This window comes from Cyprinodon tularosa, unplaced genomic scaffold (assembly GCF_016077235.1).
Source record: "Cyprinodon tularosa strain WSP-4 unplaced genomic scaffold, ASM1607723v1 ctg2, whole genome shotgun sequence".
NCBI classification, from domain to species: domain Eukaryota; kingdom Metazoa; phylum Chordata; class Actinopteri; order Cyprinodontiformes; family Cyprinodontidae; genus Cyprinodon; species Cyprinodon tularosa.
Genome location: NW_024038733.1, coordinates 1,410,404 through 1,433,516, shown reverse-complemented (window position 1 = coordinate 1,433,516; position 23,113 = coordinate 1,410,404). Strand labels below are relative to the sequence as shown.

Genomic DNA, 23,113 nt, shown 5'->3' with positions numbered 1-23,113 from the left:
CTGTAGTAAGAGAAGATAAAATGTAATGACAGTGTTTTTTTGTTTGTTTTTTGCAGTGCTGTCATTGAAACTAAATGAGTCTGCATGGATCCTTTGGTTCATCTATCATAACAGGAAGGGATCAGAATCACTACTTCTGCTCCCATTTGGTCTTTTTTAAACACAACAATAAAAGTAATAGGGAGGGTGAATCAAATTGGACTTAAAATCTACAACCAAAATCACCGCAGCTCGCTGAAATGCTACAGAACAAAATATCTGTCAGATACAGGAAGTGACGTCAGCGCACACACGCTCCTTTTGTCTGACGACCTTTTCAGGAGGAAGTGAAGCTTAGACGAAGCAGCTAGCTAAGCGGAGGGAGAGAAAAAAAAATAAAAAAAAATAGTAAGACAGAGAGGAGGAGGAAACTTTAGCCACTATACAGGAATTTGATAAAGTTGGACCCCGAGAGTCCAGGTAGGTTCGAAGTTTCGGACCGGAGGACGGAACCGTCGAAAACCGGTAAACGTCGATGTTCATTTGTAATTTTCCCCTAATGTATCCGACTGTGCTGCTGCCGCCTCCTCGCCACAGCCGGAAGTCTGAGGATGGTCTGGGTTTTTTTCGATTTTTTTTTATCCTATAGGTCTTTTTTTTTTTTTTTTCTAGTTGTTTTTTTTTTTTTTTTTTCAGTCAGGCAGGAGGAAAACACATTGTCTGAAGCTGAAGTTAATCAGCATGTTGGGCCGGAGTCACCACAACACCTACTGGGCCCGAATGGAGTCAGAGCTTCACCAGTATTTAGACATTACATGAAGCACTTTATTCAGGCTAGCGTTGTTAGCTCGCTTCTCATAACTAGCTTAAATCAAGCTGTTAATCTAGGTTTGGAGCCATTTTACTACTTATTTGACATTTTTTTGGAGGGGCTATTACAGTAAAACCCCATAATAATATAACCGCGGTTTTAGAGGTGATGGCCTGGATAATAGCTGTACCTACCTATCATTATATATCCATAGGTGTTATCTCTTCGTTTTAAAATAAATTCAGAACTTCCCTATAGTCTGGTTACTGTATAAGTTCAAAATTTCAACTTAACCGTTTTTTTTTTATTACGGTATTATTTTTATATCGAGACTTTACAGACCTCTGCTAACAGCAAAGTAAGCAATGGCTCCAAGAACCCCAAGTTCTGAGGGGCCGTAAATGCATCTTCTGTACTTCTCTGTTAACTTGATTGGCAGGAGTTTTTTTTTTTTTTCTGTGGAATTTCTATGAACTTTTTTATTTTAGGATGCTGCTCTGGTTAACCTCTATCTGAATAGCCTTTTTTTATTGTTATGTCTCTAAAGTGCTTAGAATGGTTAATTAACTTAATCTATTTTATTTAGAAAGTGTTTTATTAAATGTCATAGTTATAATGACAGCCACCTAAAAATCTGTTTATATCTAGGCTTTCTGTAAAACAAACCTACTTATGAAATTAAAAGCAGTTTTTAACCAAATATTTATTTAATAACAAGAAAAAGGCTAGCCAGGCCAGTGGTTACCAGGGTTAATATGTTAATACCCCTTTGTTAAATAGTGAACTCCACGTTATAATTTAATTCATTAATTTTGCTTTGTACCAAAAACCCCAAAGTAGATAATCAATTGACATACATTGGTTACTTTGGACAGCCAAAATAAAAGGAAGGTTTTAGAGCGGCCTAGTCAAAGTCACAACTTGAATTGCATTTGGATGCTGTAGTATTATCCTTAACAGTCCATCATACTTGGAGACCTTTCAATATCCATAAATTGAAATAATTTAGGGCCCTTTCATGTGCTTACTTTTGTTGACAGTGTTTTAGATGCTAATAGCTGTGTGTTATTTTGTGATGTTAGACAAATAACTTGGTTATTTAAGTCGTACACTGACTACGTTGTGTCAAAGTGACATATTTGTGTCAAGTCATAAAATATTTAGCCAAATATAAGGGGTGCACATACTTTTAAGATGATCCAGGTAACCGTATGGTTGTGGCTTCATGTCCCAGCAATAATAATCCCACAAACACAAAAGAACCTAACAGGGCACAAATTACTCCCGGTTCTTAAAGGGGTCATAGAATGATTATATAGGGTATTCGGTGCTTGTTGTTAAGGTCTGTGAATAGGGTGTGTAATATTGGTTGGGCTGAAAATGGCATATTTGCTGTTCTATGAGCCCTAATGCAAGCCTGGTTATAAGCCCTAGAAGTAAACGACAGGTTTGCTTCTTTTTGTGGTATGCTCATGAATATTTCGATGAGCTGTGCACTGATTGGTTGCAGCAAAGCTGCTGAGCAAAGACGCATCATAGCAACAAGCACTCGCTGAAACATCAAAATTGTTGACATGGTAGGGTGAGCAGACATCCTCCTTTCCCGGACATGTCCTACTTTCATACCTAAAAAATGTCCAGGGGGGGGATTTCAAAATCGTCCATGATTTTGGTCAACTACAGTGCAGCACGTTGTTGAAACAGGGAGCCAGCGGGGGAAAGAGCGACCGAACCGACCCGGTGACGGTAGCCTTGACAAAGGCAGCCCCGTGCTTTTCTTTTTTCTTTTTTTTTATATATGGTGGAAGTTTAGAATTGTCAGATTTGCAGAGAAAAGGAGGTGTCGATGGGGTTTGAACTTTTCCGTACGTCCATTTCATCCCCTGAACTATTGTTATTCATCTATGACAATGTAAAATCAGTTTGGCATTCTATGACTCCTTTAAGTCCTGCTGCGTCTGTCGGAATTACTTCCGAGCTTGATTAATTGATTGATTGATGTTATTGATCTCACAGTGGAGAAATTTACTTGTTACATCAGATCAAATAGTCAAAGGGGCATAAGAAGATGCCAAGGGAAGAAAAAGGTGCATTCGTTCTACAGGCTTATTCTTATCAGAGCTGGCAAGCATTGGAAAGATTGAATTGCTTGGTTTTTTTTTTTTGGTTTTTTTTTTGTGAAGTTATAATACATGATTGTTAAAATGATTGAGGTAATCAGAGTCAAGCCTGTGTTCCTTAATCATTGTCAGCAGCCCTACCTCCAATCTAAGCCTCCTTAATGAACAAGGATGTTTGTTTCCAAATCATTTGCATTGTTTGAAGTTCAATATCACCATCTGTTTATCTTATTTGGCTGATCTACTGTATGAACCTTATAATGTACTTTTCTTTTGTTTGATTGTTTTTTCCTTCAGAAATGATGGAAGACTCTCATTTTAATTCATCGTATTTCTGGTCTCCTGTCCCAACTGTGCCGGCACAGGTAAATGCTGCATTTATAATCAACACAAACCTTAAATTTCAATAAACTCCTTATTAATTCATCACATTATTCTTTCCTGGCAGCTTGAAAATGCCATGTTTCTGAACAAGGTCAAGGAGCACCAGGAGAAGAACGCCTCATTCTCATCATCATCGGCTTCCCACTATCAGACAGCCCTTCTTACTATCCCAGCTCCTGGAACCAAGGCAGATGGAGGTGGGCAGAATGGTGGCGCGGCACACCTTCACCCTCCTCACAGCAGCCAGAACATCACCGTTTTACCTGTCCCCTCCACGGGAATCATGACAGCAGGTACTGTTGTTTGTGCCTGAAGGAGCAATTAGAGACATCTCCTTCAGTTTCAGCAGCAAAAACAGTTCATGTAATGTTTGATGATGCAGAAGAGGGCTACTGAACAGAGCAACTCCAGAGTTTACCCTGGATTCATAACAGCAGAGCATTAAATGATTCAGCTGATGAGAACAAATGTTGCCAATAGGCGAGCTTGAGGGTAAAATTAACATCTGTGTCTCTTTTTATTCCACAGCCACGGGGTACTTCTCAGAAATGATTCAATGGCTGTTTTCTTTTTGCATACTCGTTTTGAAATGTTGCTTTAACACTTCCAGGCGCAGCAAAATATATTAAAAGTGCATTTGATGGTACATTTACATAAGTATATAATACTTTTATGCCCTTTTCCTTCTGTGCAGCTGGTCTGGTAATCACAACGCCTCAGGGAACGCTGGTTCCTCCCTCATCGTCTCAGTCTTTTGTCTCCGGTCATCCAGCGACCACCATGATCGTTTCAGCACTTCATTCTGCAGGTAAATTATAGAAACACAAGTAGAACAATGATCTGATTGAAACTAAATTTTTACCCCTACCCTTTTTCCATATGATATGATGATGATTTCCATATGATAGGTTACAGCAGGCATCCCCAAAGTCGTCCTCGAGGGCCGCTGTCCTGCAGGTTTTAGAGGTTTCCCTGCTCCAGCACAGCTGATTTACATTGATAGTTGATTAACAAGCTTTTGCTGAACTGCAATCATCAGAATCAGCTGTGCTAAAGCAGAGAAACCTCTAAAACTTGCAGGACAGCAGCCCTCGAGGACCGACTTTGGGGATGCCTGGGTTACAGCCTCAAAAGTTAATGTATCGAGATTTCAGAGCCGTGATCCCCATAACAAAATCGAATACTTTTCCCAAGTCTGCATAGTGCTTTATTTAAAAAAAATGTCTGGACTCTTTCCATTACATCTGTCTTCGAATTACTGTTGTTGCTTGAATAGTGACCTTTTCCAAGTATAAATAGCGTAGAGGTCGGATGAATGCGAACGAGCCGCATTCGTTGTATTATTTCAACCCAAAAGGAAAAACAATAAACACAAATGACACATGTGGTACACCGCCAAGTAGAAATCATTATAAGCTACATTTAAATCACTGCTGCCAACTCTTCAAGAAGGACGTTTTGGCTTTGACATAATCTAAAGACACTTATGTGTTGTGAAATTGTAAGCTCTTCATCCAACCCTCCTCTTTTATCCGGGCTTGGGATCAGCAAAGTGACCTTAAAAGAGATACTCTGGCAGAGTTACTCTTTGTTTTTGTTTTTTTATTATTTCAAACTTTAAAAGAAAGAGTCGCGTGACAACGGTGCACCTACCTTAAACAGGAAAGCTAACTAAGCTAAAAGTTGGGCAACAAAACAGATATGACATTTTCCTCATCAGATATGTGTTTGGTATTCTGATCTGGGATTTAATAGTCGACTTTTTTACTATCATTGAAACATTGAATGAAAATATTTTCACTTTTACAGGTATAGGGGAGAAAGTTATTTTTCCAGGCTGGATAATCAAAATAAGTGGTCCTCCTAATTGTCAATCATTATGATGATATGTTTAAGTAAGGCCGTCCTACGTGCTTGTCCCGAGGCAGCTATCTTTTTCTGTGAACTTTCAGATGTGAGGTAAGCTACAGTTTCAGCCAGTTATTGAAGCTCTCCATTCTCACTGCGGTTCATAGTGGGACGAGGGTCATAAGAAAAAAAACTGTCTAGAGAGATAACACGTATATTTGCATTTACAATATCTGTATTACGATGGGCTTTAGACATATTTTTTTATCGTGTTGGGTGGGGAGTCTGTCATAGTGGAAAAACTGCAAATATTCCTTTGGAAAGTAAGCTTGTATGAGCGAAATGGGCTCCTGCATGCTCTTGCACACATTTAATAGGCGTTTCCTCTTGGGTGCGGGTACGGGGTTGTGCGTGTGTTTTTTGTTTTTTTTAGTGGACAGTGGTTCTTTTCAAAAATTTTAGAAAATCCTCCACTATACCTTTAATTTTTTTTTTTAAGTCATTAAAACACAACACAAAAGTAAAAATGCTCTACAGCACACTGTAATACAGAATTACACTGCTCAAAAAATTAAAGACACACTTTCAAAACACATGAGATCTCAATGGGGAAAAAAACAATGCTTTTTATTTATACTGATATGGACTGGGTGATATGTTAGCAACAAAAGGATGCCACATCATTTAATGGAAATGATAATTATCAACCTACAGAGGGCTGAATTCAAAGACACCCCAAAAATTACAGTGAAAAAATTATGCGGCAGGCTAGTCCATTTTGCAAAAATTTCATTGCAGCAACTCAAAATGATATTCAGTAATTTGTATGGTCCCCACGTGCATGTATGCATGCCTGACAACGTCGGGGCATGTTCCTAATGAGACAACGGATGGCGTCCTGGGGTATCTCCTCTCAGATCTGGACCAGGGCATCACTGAGCTGCTGGACAGTCTTAGGTGCGACCTGGCGGCATCGGATGGATCGAAACATAGCGAGCGTTGGGGCCAATCAATTCCTTCATCCCCCAGGAACTGCCTGCATACTCTCGCCACATGAGGCCGGGCATTGTTGTGCCTGGAACCCAGGACCCTATGCACCAGCATAGGGTCTGACAATGGGTGCAAGGATTTCATCCCAATACCTAATTGCAGTCAGGCTTCCGTTGTCTAGCCTGTATATGTCTGTGCGTCCCTCCATGGATATGCCTCCCCAGACCATCACTGACCCACCACCAAACTGGTTATGTTGAACGACGTTACAGGCAGCATAACGTTCTCCACGGCTTCTAGAGACCCTTTCACATCTGTCACATGTGGGTGTTCTGTGGCAAATGCCAATCAAGCTCCACGGTGCCGGGCAGTGAGCACAGGGCCCACTAGAGGAAGTCGGGCCCTCAGGCCACCCTCGTGAAGTTTGTTTCTGATTGTTTTGTCAGAGACATTCATACCAGTGGCCTGCTGGAGGTCATTTTGTAGGGCTCTGGCAGTGCTCCTCCTGCTCATCTTTGCACAAAGAAGCAAACACCGGTCCTGCTGATGGGTTGTAGATCTTCTACGGCCCTGTCCAGCTCTCCTGGAGTCACTGCCTGTGTCCTGGAATCTCCTCCATGCTCTTGAGATTGTGCTGGGAGACACAGCAAACCTTCTGGCAATGGCACGTTTTGATGTGCCATCCTGGAGGAGTTGGACTGCCTGTGTAACCTCTGTAGGGTCCAGGTAGTGCCTCATGCTAACAGTAGGGACAGTGACCCTAGCCAAATGCAAAACTGGTGAAAAAGAGTCCGAAAAGATGGGGGGGCGGGATGTCAGTGGCCTCCACCTGTAAAACCATTCCTGTTTTGAAGGCCGTCTTGTTGTTGCCCCTCTAGTGTATCTGTTGTTAATTTCATTAACACCAAAGCAGCTGAAACTGATTAAAAACCCCCTCTGCTACTTACCTGACCAAATAAATATCCCAGAAGTTTAATTAACTTGATGCTATACTCTTAATACAAAGTGTTCCTTCAATTTTCTTGAGAAGTGTACTTTGAAAACGTCTTTTGTTTTTGAGCATTTAATAAGAAAAAAGTATTAATGAACAACACACATTAACATTTAGAATTAACATAAATTTATTTTGTTTGTATTTTGAGCATACCCTACACAATACAGAATAAAACTAACTGTCTTCTGCTTGTCCTGGCAGGTGAGTTGTTTTTCCTGGTTAGTGACCTACATGATGGCTTTTAAGCTTCTCAAAACCCTCAGTCTCACTGTGGACAATCTGTTCTCTTTTATTTTCTGCCTAGACTACCAGGCTTTTTGCTTCTTGCTCCGAATGTTGGGTGTTATCTTGATGGTATTAGTGATCACCCATGATCTCTCCATTGTCCTCTAGTTTCTTAAGAAAGGATCTGGCTTTGCTCCACAGCCTTCTGCCCTTGTGCCTCACTTTTAGTCAAAGAGGCTTGTATCCTTATTACTTCTTGGTTAAGTTCTTGACAGAAAGCGCTGAAATAGTAGCTAGTACCTAGTTTTTATAATTAATTTTTTTATATTCGGATGTAACTGGGGCCGTGACTCTATATTTCGTTCTACCTCATGTAACACGTGATGTGAATGACAATAAAGTCTCTTGAATCTTGAAATTTGGAGCCTTTTCTGGTTGATGTCCTTGGATGTGCTCTCAGTTTCTTTCAGTTTCGTTTTTTGTGCCTCAGACTGAGGTTTCAGTTCACATTCTTTTTTCACTTCTGCTTGGACAGTCTGAACCGTTTCAAATTTGTTGAGGTTTTCAGTCTCTTCCTGGAGCCCTACTTTTTTCTTTTCTTGAAGCACTTCTTCCAGTTGTTGGATGTCCAGGTTTATTATGTCCAGTTTTTCCAGTTTCACAGAATCTAAATCCTCCTTGAATGTTTTCTCTATATCTTTTAGAGTGTTGAAGAGTATTTGTATGATCTCTTTAGCCTTCTGTTTCTCTGCCTCTACTCGGATCCTAATATCTTGCTCTCTTTTAATATTTTTGTCCATTTCTTCAGGAAAAGCCTCTAATTCTTCAAAACTTGTAGTCTCTTCCTTCAACCTCGGTGTTCTTTTGTTTTCCAGCCTTCTTTGCAGCTCCTTGATTTTACTCTGAACACTGTTTGGACATCTCTACAGCCTCCAGTTTTTCATATTCACCTTGAAATCTGTTGTGCTTTTCTTCTTGAAGCTCTTTCTCAGCCTGCTCCAGCTTCAGCTCAGCCAGATCCATTTCAAACTCGTACTTAATCTTAAGGTGGAAAATTTGATCCTCACTGAATGGAACTTTGGTCACATGACAAGATAGCTAAATATACAGGTGGATAAGAACATAGAACGAATATGCCTGAAGGTTCCCCTTTTATATGCAACTAGAGACAACTTTAGCAGAAAGGAGGGTTTTGACTGAACATAAGAAAGGAGTAACCAGCTTCTACTCTAAAGCAGAGTGACAGATGATAAAATACAATAAATATTCAACCGTGAACTGCATCTAAAATTGACAAACAAAAAACACCAACAAAATTTTTAATAAGCTCAAAAAGAATGAATAAATAATAATTATTATTTCTGACTGGTTTCTTTTTCCAGTCTAAATGTTGTTTTAGTTTGAAAAATGACAAGGGCTGTGTCCGAAGCCCCGCCCTAATCCCTAGAGCTCCCTATATGGTTCATGGCATTTTGAATAAGTGTGAGTACTACTTTTACATCCAGTGGATGTAAAAGTAGTACTCACTGCTACTGTGAGTAATTAGTAGGCCGTTGTCATGCACTTTGTTTTTGTGGTGGTTTATTTTAAAGGCAAGTTTAATGCTACCGGAGAGTACTATCGCTACACATCCGGAAAAATATTGTCTGACATTAAAAGGGCTTGTGGCGCAAATAAGATTGGGGGCAACTGTTTTAAATGATCATGAAGCACAAGGTGACAAATAGTTAGGGGAAGACAAACATTGCTTTCAAATGTGCAATGAATTTTTAATTACCTGCACTAGAGATGTCCCGATCCAGGTTTTTGCACTTCCGATCCGATCCGATATTGTTTTTGGACTTCCGATCCGATACTGATACTGGCCGATACCAGCCTATTCAAGCATGTATTTAAATTTAAGTTAAAGTATTTAGCCTTAGTTGTAAGACTCATGTTGAAAAGGGTTTTAGTACTCTTGATAACATCTAGCCAGCTGAATTAGGTGAGATTGAATAAAACACAATGATTGGTAACAACAAACTTACCTGTTTATTAAGAGATAAACACAAACTGGACAAAATTATGAATAGCAATCTGAAATTGCACAGTGAACAGTAAAATCGTAAACAGTTAAAGGTGCAAGTATTACTGTAAGTTTTAATAAAAATGCAAAACAGACAAGAGTGGAAAATATTCTATTAACTTAGAATCAGGACTCTACTCTTGAAAAAAGACACTGCTTAAAAAAAATCAGTGCAAATAACAGTGAACTATTACACAAAAATGCCTTATACTCCCCAATCTCCTCCACACCTAGTCTCCATCTACACATCGTGCAGGATAAAATAATCCCACACGGCTGACATTTTCCCCGCTATCTTCCAATTCACCTGTTTTAATGGTTAGGCTGGGAGACCTGTGGGTGTGTTGAAGGTGTTCTGGAAAATGCGGACCGGATTCGGGGAACACTGGTGCAAAATAGTGGAATGGATCGTTTCAATTGGCGAAACTGGAAAATACGGACCGGTTTTTTTTAAAAACTGGATCGGCAGTCTGGATCGGCATTTTTACATTCTTTGCCGATACGCATTCTTTTGCCAGTATCGGCGTCCGATCCGATACGTGGATCGGATCGGGACAAGCCTAACCTGCACAATTATAAACTATGATTTAGTTGTCATTTTCACATTAGCCTACCTGTCTAACATAAATTGAAATCTGTATTAATTAACCTTTTTACCTAAGTAAATAATTTTGCATGGTCTTAATGAGCCTGGGCACACACACAAACCTCCTAAATACACTCAGGACCACTGTGAGCAACTTCAGATGTGCATGCTGTTGTGACACATCACTATTACTCTCTTATAATAATATATAATATAATCATAGAAAGTTACATGGCTTATTTAAAAAAGAGATTACAGAAGCAATTTCCATGAGGTTCATTTAAGTGAAACTGCATACTTTAAATCCATTATCTCATGCTTGTTCTGTCAGGGTCGCAGTGGGGCTGGCAGTCTATGGGCAAAATGTGGAGTACACCCAGGAGAGGTTGTCTGTCTTAGCACAACAAAGAGAATCACAACCATGCACACACACTCACACCTAAGGACAATTTAGTGAAGCCGATTAACCTAACAGCCCACACCCTGGGCAGGGAAAGGAACCCAGCCTTCTTGCTGTAATTCAATAATTCTGCCCGCCCCCCATTTTAAATAAAAAAAATTAAAAAAAATCGGTCATGCTTTGGCCAGGTTCCTGCTCTGAAAGAAAGGAGACATACCATTTTAGGCATTACTTTTGGTTCACATTAAAACATGTTTTTGTACAATGAAATACGTGCTGAAGCTTGTGATATAGAATACATTTCTGTAAAATATCTAATTACACAGTTTTTTTTAGCATTTCTACTAACCTAAATTATTTAATAAAGTAAGCATTTCATGATTAATATCCATAAAAAATGTTAATACATATCACAAGAATATGAACAAATGTGACAATTGAATCTATTTGTCACTCTTCACTTCTCCAATGATTGTCTAAGTGTGCCGCGTGAAGATTGTTTCTGGATGCTGTTTGGATAATTTTCATATAAACGATCAGTGGTTACCAACCCTGTTCTTCAGGGACCCCTGTCCTGCATGTTTTAGGTGTTTCCTTGTTGTTTCACTCCAAAAAAAATGGATTAACATGCTCTGCAGCACTTGACTGCTTCTGAGGAGCCCTCATTTGAATGAGGTGTGCTGGAGAAGAGACTTATCTGAAACTTACAGGGAAGGGGTCCCTGAGGACCAGGGTGGTGCACCATTGAACTAAATCTTTCACAATTGGCTCTGGATGCTTGTAATGTAGCAAAAATATCAACAAACTGTTAGATCTCCTCTAGCTCCTCACAGTGCAGAATTTGCTGATTGACTGACCTCCTTTTACGTATTTGTCACTCTGAGCATTGCGGTGCCCGGTCAACAGGTGCAGCTTAAACTATGTGCATGTTGGATATCATGGCTTTAGCAAACCGATTCTAGATTTGCAAACGATTATAAAACTGACTTGATAGAGATATTTTAAACTTAGAGTAGCTATGTCATGGACCAGGATGGCTGGAATGTCTAGCATCCAACAGATTGAACTAATTTGTGATAGCAGTCATAAATATGAGTGCTATGAGTGCCCAAATGAAATAAAAATAGATGAATTCATTAATTTGTATTTCATTTCAATACATTTAATTTTGTATGACGAGCAAAAATAGGTGCTCTCCATTTCTCTATATTATACAATGAAATTCATGGGGGAAAAATGAGCTGTTTCTCATATATTCATTGTTTGTTTTAGGTTGAAAAACAAAAAGTAAACAGATTCATAATGATGCAGAAAAAATCGTGGTTGGGCTAACTGATTTACAGTTTATGTTGGATTTTATTTGATGATTGATGATGATTTGATGATTGATTTGATGATAGATTTCATTTGTGTGCTGAGAATGCACAAGTATTGTGCAGCTTAGAGGACTAAAAGTATTGTGTGCAAGTGAGCACAAAACGCACTAAGTACATATGTTTTGTAACACAACCTTTTTTTTTATTATAACTTTTGAGTTTACGTATGAGATTTATGTCAAATATAAACTTACTGTTGTAGAATTTGTAGCATTAAAGCATTTAAATTGACTATGTATATTTGCATAAATATTTTTTTCCATCTTCATTGTCTCACTTTTATATTTTTTCTCATATTTGATAAACACTTGACAGTCTTTGGTTATAATTTCTCACTTCAGACACCTGGTCCCCCAAATGGTCAGAGCAGCCAAATAAGAGATACATGAGATCTGGTTAAGATTTATATGAATTCTGTTGCAGTGGTTCATATAGAGGTTTATATTTCTCCTGTGAGTTTCTAAGACCTGTAGATAAAATTAAGTGTGGTTTAGATATTATTTACATTTAAAAAAGCGTCAAACTCTTTCACATAGGATGAGGATAGAATGTAATAGTAGCTTGTAGGAATATGGGCTTTGGCTTTAAATATCATACTGTTCTTGTTCTTCTTTGCTAAGTTAAAATGTCATCTTGTTGTAGACAAGAAAGAAGGAGATGGAGCATCACATGTGGTCGTGATGCCCTCACAGTCCAAAAGAGGGAGAAAGAAGAAGTCCATGCTGTCTAGAGTTACTACTCTGGGTGGACCAGGCAATGACACGCTAATACTGACACACATGACATCTGCCGGACAGGTAAGATAATAACCAGAGGGGGTAATTGGAGATTTCAATTGTAGTAAAAAAACGTATGAAAACCCTTTTTTGTTTGTGAAAGGTGTCATCATTACAGCACCATGCTGGAGATCCATATGAACTGTCTAATGAAGATGAAGAACATGGTCATAAAGACTCTACCAAGACATACAGGTATGGTTTTAAATAAAAAGCCTCGCTGTGCATCCCCGCTCTGGCTGCATAGATGTTAAGCTTTTCTAGAGGAACTAGGCGCTGCTGACACAGACACAAACATGCATAGTAGCACTTCTGAACATTTCATTTTCTGCATGTTTTGGCAGGACGTGAGTCTTTATTTAAGATGCTTTATAATGTTTTACAAACACATCGCTGCTCCGTAGGTACTCTCTGCTTCTGCACAGCTGCACATCAGCCTCGCTTCTTCTGTTTGTCTGTATATAGTTCTTTCTTCTTCTGTTTTATATCTGTTGAAATTTTTCTTTTTTTGTACTACATGTTCCTTTTAACATATGTCTGTGTTGTTTGGATGTGTGTAACATTCATAACCCAACTCTTATCTTTAAAGTTTCTTCTTTTATTATTTACTTTCTCCTCTATCCTAATTAATTGATCCATTGCTCCTTTTTCCTCCTCCTTCTGTCTTCCACTTCCTGCTTTCCCAACCCGACTACTTTTTTTTTTCTCCCCTGGTTTTATTTCCTTCGTTCTGGTTCCCCTTCCTCCATCCTGGCCTCCCATTTCTGTGTCTCTCCGCCTGTAGGTGCCGGATGTGTGCGGCGACCTTCTTCAGTAAGTCTGACATGCAGATCCACTCCAAGTCGCACACAGAGGCCAAACCTCACAAGTGTCCTCACTGTGCCAAGTCGTTCGCCAACTCGAGCTACCTGGCCCAGCACATCCGCATCCACAGCGGGGCCAAGCCTTACACCTGCTCCTACTGCCAGAAATCTTTCAGGCAGCTCAGTCATTTACAGCAGCACACACGGTACTGCAGACCCCGCCCTTCCTTTCTCCAGTATATCTTCCCATCCCATACCACAGACACAGAGAGATTTGGTGCTACCCTTCTTCAGTTAACCAAAACAATATCTATGAAACAACTTGAAACTCACAAAAAGTTAATAAAAAATCTTATTTGATCTTTCAAATATAATACAAATTAGACTTTACTATCTATTATTCTATCGGCTTAATACTATTTTCGTAAAAACATTAAATGGCATGGACAAAAATGTATTTTATTTCTAGTTGCTCTAGGATGCCTTATAATCCTGTGAATTAACTGAACGCTGCATAGATTTAAAGGGATCATAGAATGATTATATAGGGTATTTGGAGATGCTTCTTAAGGTCTTTGAATCGGGTGTGTAACATTGGTTGGGCTGAAAATGGCATATTTGCTGTTCTATGAGCCCTAATGTAAGCCTGGTTGTAAGCCCTAGAATGAAACGACAGGTTTTCTTCCTTTTATGGTATGCTCATAAATATTTCGATGAGCTGTGCGCTGATTGGTTGGTTTACAACGAGTGAAGCTGCTGTGCAAAGACGCATCATAGCAACAAGCACTCACTCACTGAAACATCAAATTGTTGATATGTTAGGGTGACCAAACGTCCTCTTTTTCCCGCACATGTCCTACTTTTCATACCTTAAAAAATGTCTGGGGGAGATTTCAAGATCGTCCGGGATTTTGGTCAACTACAGTCAGCCGCCCAGCAGTCCACTACAAAAAAAAAAAAAGTGTTGTTCTTTTCAGAAACCCAAATCTGGTTACCATAGATACAGGTGCTGGTCATAAAATTAGAATATCATGAAAAAGTAGATTGATTTCAGTAATTCCATTTAAAAAGTGAAACTTGTATATTATATTCATACATTACATACAAACTCATATATTTCAGATGTTTATTTTGTTTAATTTTGATGATTACAAATGACAACAAATGAAAATCTCAAATTCATCATATCAGAAAATTAGAATATTATGAAAAGGTTCAAAATTGATGGCCCCTGGTGCCACACTCTAATCAGCTAATTAACTCAAACCACCTGCAAAAGCCTTTAAATGGTCTTTCAGTCTAGTTCTATAGGCTACACAATCATGGGGAAGACTGCTGACTTGACAGTTGTCCAAAAGACGACCATCGACACCTTGCACAAGGAGGGCAAGACACAAAAGGTCATCGCTAAAGAGGCTGGCTGTTCACAGAGCTCAGTGTCCAAGCACATTAATAGAGAGGCGAAGGGAAGGAAAAGATGTGGTCGAAAAAAGTGTACAAGCAAGAGAGATAACCGCACCCTGGAGAGGATTGTGAAACAAAACCCATTCAAAAATGTGGGGGAGATTCACAAAGAGTGGACTGCAGCTGGAGTGAGTGCTTCAAGAACCACCACACACAGGCGTATGAAAGACATGGGTTTCTGCTGTCGCATTCCTTGTGTCAAGCCACTCTTGAACCACAGACAGCGTCAGAAGCGTCTTGCCTGGGCTAAAGAGAAACAGGACTGGACTGCTGGTGAGTGGTCCAAAGTCATGTTCTCTGATGAAAGTAAATTTTGCATTACCTTTGGAAATCAAGGTCCCAGAGTCTGGAGGAAAAGAAGAGAGGCACTTCATCCACGTTGCTTGAAGTCCAGTGTAAAGTTTCCACAGTCAGTGATGGTTTGGGGTGCCATGTCATCTGCTGGTGTTGGTCCATTGTGTTTTCTGAGGTCCAGGGTCAACGCAGCCACATACCAGGAAGTTTTAGAGCACTTCATGCTTCCTGCAGCTGACCAACTTTTTGGAGATGCAGATTTCCTTTTCCAACAGGACTTGGCACCTGCACACAGTGCCAAAGCTACCAGTACCTGGTTGAAGGACCATGGTATCCCTGTTCTTAATTGGCCAGCAAACTCTCCTGACCTTAACCCCATAGAAAATCTATGGGGTATTGTGAAGAAGAAGATGCAATGTGAAGGCCTTTGAGAAACTCCAACTCCCATTGTCATTGTGACACAGCACACACAAGTGAACACTGCGCACAATGAAATTGCATTTATGCCTCACCCGTGCAAGGGGGCAGCCCTCAAATGGCGCCCCAAGGGAGCAGTGTGGCGGGACGGTACCATGCTCAGGGTACCTCAGTCATGGAGGAGAGCGCTGGTTAATTACTCCCCCCCACCAACCTGGCGGGTCAGGAGTCGAACCGGTAACCTTTGGGATCCAAGTCTGACACCCTAACCGCTCACCCACGACTGCCCAATACACCAGACCCAACAATTCAGAAGAGCTAAAAGCCACTATTAGAGCAACCTGGGCTATCATAACACCTGAGCAGTGCCACAGACTGATCGACTCCATGCCACGCCGCATTGCTGCAGTAATACAGGCCAAAGGAGGCCCAACTAAATACTGAGTGCTGTACATGCTCATACTTTTCATGTTCATACTTTTCAGTTGGCCAACATTTCTATAAATCCTTTGTTTTTATTGGTCTTCAGTAATATTCTAATTTTCTGATATGATGAATTTGAGATTTTCATTTGTTGTCATTTGTAATCATCAAAATTAAACAAAATAAACATCTGAAATATATGAGTTTGTATGTAATGTATGAATATAATATACAAGTTTCACTTTTTAAATGGAATTACTGAAATCAATCTACTTTTTCATGATATTCTAATTTTATGACCAGCACCTGTATGCTAGCATTGCTATCAACACCTTAGCGACAAAATAGCACTTACAGCTTGCGGCTGTGATGGCCTTACGGTCGGAACAGCCTATTGTTTCAGTTAATGAAGTTTAGAAAATCCTGCTTTGAACTGTCTAAGATTTTGAAAGTCGTCTTTGGTCAAATGCTTAGAGCAAGTGAACAGCTGAGCACCAAACTTCGCAGGAATCTTCTGATACACAAAAAATAATCCATGCCTGTTGAGTCTTCGGATCCTCGGGAAGCCTGTGACACTGCATTCATGCCCATGGTTCTGGCTCATTTTCAATGGAGACACTGCCTACTTTGTAAATCTTGTAGGAGTAAACCCAACTGTAGGCTAAACAGCTAAACTGGTGTCTTACATCTACCTCACTTCATGATCTTGGGCCTGTGAACCAATGGGCAGGTCTGTAAGTTAATTTCAGGGTGTGACAAAAGTACAGGCCAGAACCAAATAAGGCAACAGCTTCATTTGGATTCGCCTGTTTTATGGTGGGAGTTTAGAATTGTGAGATTTGAACTATCCACTACCCACTGAACTATCATTATGCATCTATGACAATACAAACTCAGTTTTGCATTCTAAGACCCCTTTAAGGTTTCTGATGTTGGGTACAGTAAAGACTTCCTTATTAAACCAAGCCCTAACTGTCTTTCAAAGGTACGTGGCAGCAAGTATAGTTGCTGTGATTGGACAATAAGCTCCAGTTTTTCTGTGAGCATGGAACAATTTTCTCAGCTTCTCTGTTTTTTGTTTTTGTGTCTGAGGTTTTACAAGTCTCCTTCCTTGATAGCCAATTATGTGTCAAAATGCACCTGATTTTGTGACAGAAGCATTTTTTTTATTTCCTATCACACAGTTTTCTCTGGAAAGTTCGCTTTATCTCATGAGCCATACCCTTTAAATATCACTTTCTGAATATAATTATTCAGAAATTGAAACTAAGGTAATATCTTGATTTAGACAGAAACAGCTGTGTAACTTAAGCGTTTATTTCTGTCTATTCTAACAATTTTGTCAAGTGAAAATCTCAAGTAAGGTTACTCACCAAATATTATTTAACTAAATGTACTAATCATATTTAATGGAGAAATCTCAGCCTGCTGAACAGTGTATCCATATACTGCACAGGATATAAACTTGATACTTTGATGGGCTCACCTGGCATGAATTACTACATTAATGCAACTTGAAACAGAGGTAACCAGCCTGCAATTCTGCTGGGGTGTGAAGGAAGCCTAGGTTGCTTTGATAGCTGCTTTAAGATTATCCGCATAGTTTGTTCTAGTGTATATAATCTTCCCATAAACAAGAGGTTCAGAAACCTTTTAACTTCTGATTGACAAATTGATACCAATATTGTCTCATGAGTATACAAAAATGTCTAAAAAATAATTTATCGATGGGAACAATAATTTTACAAAAAGAATCCATCACTAAATTTGTTTTGCTTTTTTCCATTTTTAAGTGATTCTTTTGTAACTTTAAGGATTTTTTATTGCTTGATATAATTTCTGTGGTGAATCTCAAGATCTCGTACTAGTTGATTAAGAATGCCAATTGGGGTCACTACCCCAACATGAGGAATCCATGATGTCGACAATACTTTGAATATCCTCTGTTGCCTTCCACACAGGCAAGCTCAGTAATACCATAGATCAGAGCAGGTATCATCAGGTGGACAGATGGTGAGTCCTGCTGGAGATCAAATAAGTATTTCCATCATTTTATCAGTAGAGGGGAATCATGAAAGGGTTGACTACAGTACAGTGGTTGACTACACCAACTTTGGACATGTGAAAATGCAGTGGACCAACACCAGCAGAAGATACGGTTCCTCCAATATCTACTGAGTGGAAACTTTCCTTTCAATCTTAAACTTAGATATGGACTTTGATTTAAAGAAGATTATTGATCAGTAAATCAGTCCTTGTTCTCCTTCTCCCAGGTGATACTATGAATGAAACCGTTCCTGCCCTTTAATTTTCAAGTATATACCACTGGGAACATCTGGCTTCTTTAGCAATAGCATTTTAAAGAGGGCGTTACTTTTGATGGGCAACTATTAAGCAGTCTTGCTGGTAATTGTGTGAGCTAAAACATTTTTGTGTAAAATTTGTATTATTTTTTTTTTTTTGTTATTTTCAGATTGTCTGAGAAACTGTGTTTGAAGTTTTATACTGTAATCTGTAATCGTTAAATTTGAAAAACAAGATAATCGTGTGCATAGTAAAGCTTAATGACTTTTTGAACTAAACCACTAAAATCAATCAGTTTCTTAATGACATTTGAGTTTAGATGCACAATCGTCTTGCTGAGCTCCTCGTGCCGCTTCGTGTCCTTCCTTTATTTGGGTCATCTTAACTGCAGTGTACACATGACCAAACTACTCTGCAGCATAATTTTGCCATGAAAGTAGCCTGAAATGCTTAAAAGAGAAAAAAAAAATCCTAGGCCCCTTCATTAAGTTTATCCATTAGTCTGACACATGACTAAAGTCATCACAGGCAACAGCAAATTTGTCCATGCCATTATCTTTGTAAAATGACAACAAATGCGTTATTTTTCAATCGTTATATTCTATCAAATGCTTAAGGCATCCTGTTTAAGAGTTTCTTAAAAGATATGTAGCATTTGTTTAGGTTTGTAAGGGTACCAACAAATTTGTCCGTGTCTGTGTCTCTGTCCTTTTAACCTGTCCTGCTGAGTTCCTCCTGGAGCCCAGATTGCTGTCCTTTTTTGTTTTTTTTAGGGACAACAAGAGAATAGTGTGCAGAAGCATACGGCATACTTGTAGTTACCTTTGCAATTAGGTTTCAAATTTCGCTAATAAGGTTTTACATAATTAGGACAACATTTAGACAGGAAATTGAAAACGTATGGCGCTATGTTGTATTAATTCAGTAATAATACTTTCCCTCATTTTCTTTCTTTCTGCACATTATGCTGTTTGCACTGCATCAGACATTTCCTTCTTTGTTTGCTTTTATGTGTTTTTGTTTGTTTCTCTGCATGTTCTGTCATCTTCTTCTGCCACATCAATAGACACACGCACCCACAAATACATGTGAAATAGCAGCACTGGCTCACCCCCTCATTATTTATTTCAGCACTTTTTATTATGTTTTGTTGGTTGTTCTTGTTGTATGTTATGCTTACTGCACTGTTTTATTTTGTTCATTCTTTTTATTTTAGAATTAGATTTTTTTTCTGTGCAAAGCTCTTGCTTCATTCTGTCATTTGTTGTATTGATTGAAAGTAATTTCCAAACAAGTAAATCTGGGGGGGTCCCAAGACTTATCTCAAACAAATGCTGCTTTTTATATGATCACTGAAACCAGTATTAAAATAGTTTGGGTCACAGTCTTATTTACCAATCTGTGGCATCGTCCCTGTTTTTACACAAGCAGTAATAGTTGTAAGAATCAAGATGTTCAGCTGCTCCAGTGTTTTGGAGCCTTATTTGTCACGTTTTCCACAACATTATGGGTGGTCTTGAATAAAGGGCAATTTATTTAACACCTAACGCTTTTATTATCAAAGCTTTAATGATAAAATATAGCAGAATGTTTTTTGGAAGTGTTTGATTAGACAGACTTTCTTTGGAAAACATAAATAACTTCATCAGATGTGTTGTGATTATTGTACAGTATATGTTTACTGTTTTAAAATGGTTGCATTCATCCACCTGTCTGAAAACAGCTGGTTAAAATGAAGGGGGCGTCTAATTCCTAATCTTTATTTGCAAAATCACCATCTGTTAGATTAATCTATCCATCAATCTCTTTTTACATTCCTCCATGTCTGTTTGTCAATCTATCATCCCATTCCCATAAACTATCCAGCAGTCTGCCATGTTTGTGTTTATGCATTTAGCAGAAACATCTATCCATCTATGTATTTGTTTTTCCATCATCCATCCTTCAAAAAATGTATTTGTTATTCCAGCCACCTGTTTTTACATCTATCACTCTCAATTTCTCATCCATCTATTTGGCCTCTATGCATCTGTCAATCTTTCCATCTTCCAAATCATCCGTTTGTCCTTCTATCCAGTTGTATCGCTTTCCATCTATCTTGTCATTCAGCAATTTACTGATAATATTTAGTCATCTCTTTATTTATTCATCTGCCATCCCTTTGACCGTCCATCCACTCATTATCTTTGTTTTTTTATTTGCACAATAAATACCTTTTGCACTCTTAGCTTTTTTTAGGTGACTTAATATTATTAAAATGTAAATTTTATAGTTATAAACGTATTAATTTACATGCCTAAGAAGAGGTTCATGGCATTTAAAAAAAAGGCATACTTTGCTTATTCATTATTTAAATGTCATATTGACTATGACAGATATCTCCATAATGTTGAATTAAAAATTAAAGCTGACACGAATGTTTTCTTCTTCGACACTTTAATTTTCCTGTCTTTCCTTAATCAGGAACCACACAGAGTCAAAACCCCACAAATGTCCCCACTGTACTAAGTCCTTCGCCAACTCCAGCTACCTGGCTCAGCATCTCCGCATCCACACTGGAGTGAAACCTTACTCCTGCTCGTACTGCGACAAGTGCTTCAGACAGCTCAGTCACCTCCAGCAGCACAGCAGGTAAGCTCAGCTCTCGTCTTGGGTTTCTCACCTACCTACCTGTCTGTCAGAAGAGTCTGTGTACATGTTTGTTTGTTTGTGTTTTCTTTTAAATTTTATCCAGAATTCACACCGGGGATCGGCCTTACAAGTGCACACATCCAGGCTGTGAGAAGTCCTTCACGCAACTCTCAAATTTGCAGGTGTGAAATTAAGTGGTTTATTTTAAACATGTAATAAATATTTAACATTGGATTTTTCTTTTGGCTGTTTTTATTTTTATTTTTTATATATATACTTTTTCCCAGTCCCACCGGCGTCAGCACAACAAAGATAAGCCCTACAAGTGTCCCAACTGCAATAAAGGATACATAGATGCAGCCAGCCTGGAGGTGCACATGTCCACACACACTGTCAAACACGCCAAGATCTACTCGTGTGGTCTCTGCAGTCGCTCCTATACATCAGTAAGACAAATGTCCATTTCTGAAGAGCATTTCTACATGAAACACTTTGAAACGCCGCACTGGCATCAGACGCCTGGCAGCTACTTTACACCGTGTAGTCATGTGTCCACTGTTTCCCCTTTACCTATCCTCCCTTCATCTCAGGAGACCTATCTGGTGAAACACATGGAGAAACACAACCCAGACCAGTTGACTGCTCCTGCAGTCTCTGCAGCACAGTCAGCGCAACAGAGCCAAAGCCAGGCCCAGGGCCAGGCTGGAGCTCAGAGCCGTGTGGAGAGCACAGATGGAGGGTCGCGCCGGCCTGGAGGCGCGGGGAGCGGAGCTGCAAGCGGAGGTCAGCAAGGACAAAGCCAGAACAACTACCCTCAGACAGAAACCATGCCTTGTCCATTTGACCTGCATCAGTATAAGACTGTATCTGCCGGAGACATCCAGTACAAACCAGTCAGCGTGGCTGACATCACTTCCCACAAAGACCTCTGTCTCACCGTGTCAGCATCCACAATTCAAGTGGAACACCTCAACTCCTAGAGAGAAGGAAAGAAGGAAGGTGTTTTGGAGGTACTTGATTCACGTTGAGACAAATGGAGGATGGAGAGTCAAAGGATTAAAGCAATACTACGATAACATGAACTTTGGAAAGCATGACTGTGCCTGATTAAAGAATTGAGGCAAACATGACAAGATATATGCTGACAAGTTATGCTGATGAATTCTTTTTACTTTTTTTATTATTTCTCCAATTTTTCTTAGTTTCCTCTCTGCTTAGTTGTTCTGTCTGAGTGGAATCTGCATTCAAAGACTAAGTGTGTTTCAGTCCATCACAGTGATGGTTTATGTCGGATCTGTCTAAGAAAACGTGTTCCTTTCTGTTGCCTCCACCAAACGATCTTCCAAGCTAACACAGGTTTGACCATAGCAATGATGAAATGGGCTGTTAACTGTGAAGGTAATTTTTTATACTTTCAAACAAACTTTTAGTTTTTACATCAGTGTTCTGGCCTCGGCTTTCGCATAGCTTCATGCTTTGGATCTTTTAAACCTTGAAAGGAAACTAAAGTTTTATTTCCTTTTAAGCAAAAAAAAAAATACAAAAAACAATCAAGTATATAAAGTTATATACTACCACTTCATTATATTCAAATATCTAATGAATTAAAAGATAAATTTACTTGCAACTTGACATGACCTTTGAAGAAAAACGCAGCTTCTTGTGTCATGTAATCAAGTGTACTACTTTGTGTGTGTATATCCATAAGATATGGTTATCTTAATGTGTTCTTGGTATAATACTTCTGCATTAACAATGTTTATAATACATCTTTACAAAACATTGACTCATTTAAAGTTTGTGCAGCTGTTCTTTATGCTTAAAATACAATAAAGAATATAAAAGGCTTATTTAGTTTTCTTATATTTTTGAGTGGAAAGCTTACTGGAATTAATATTTGATGTTATGCATAATAATTTATTCGGTTTTGCAGAAGACCTATTAGGAAGCCCTGCCTCAAATCTTTTTTTACCCGTGGGGAGTTTTAAAGTATACGCTTTTGTAATTTTGTCCAGTATATCTTTTTTTTAATTAACTGGCTTCAATTGCTACAATATTAATAGGGTCAGAAGGGGAAACAGGAATAGAGTAGTTGTTGAAACTATCTTAAAAACACCAAGACATTTCTCTATGGAAAACCCTTTACTTGATTCATTAATTGACCCCAAATTTGATTGTACCAATCTACCTATTTTCCTGCTGAAAACCCTTCCCTGAAATGAA

General features: G+C 38.9%; 1 protein-coding gene across 5 annotated transcripts; it reads left to right on the top strand.

Annotated features, from left to right (window-relative positions):
• Positions 1 to 298: 298 nt before the first annotated feature.
• On the top strand, positions 299 to 22,740 carry znf384b (zinc finger protein 384 b). 5 transcript variants are annotated; one of them, XM_038284382.1, is made up of 11 exons: positions 300 to 459; positions 3,208 to 3,275; positions 3,359 to 3,587; positions 3,989 to 4,102; positions 12,421 to 12,575; positions 12,658 to 12,749; positions 13,339 to 13,563; positions 20,723 to 20,890; positions 20,994 to 21,072; positions 21,178 to 21,336; positions 21,481 to 22,740. In XM_038284382.1, exons 2-11 carry the CDS (start codon positions 3,210 to 3,212, stop codon positions 21,868 to 21,870), a joined length of 1,677 nt encoding a protein of 558 aa, XP_038140310.1. In that variant the 5' UTR covers positions 300 to 459; positions 3,208 to 3,209; the 3' UTR covers positions 21,871 to 22,740. The 5 variants fall into 5 exon arrangements, with proteins under 5 accessions (XP_038140308.1, XP_038140310.1, XP_038140311.1 ...); XM_038284386.1 differs by having other exon boundaries at positions 431 to 504; XM_038284380.1 differs by having other exon boundaries at positions 299 to 459; positions 21,178 to 22,740.
• Positions 22,741 to 23,113: the final 373 nt, after the last annotated feature.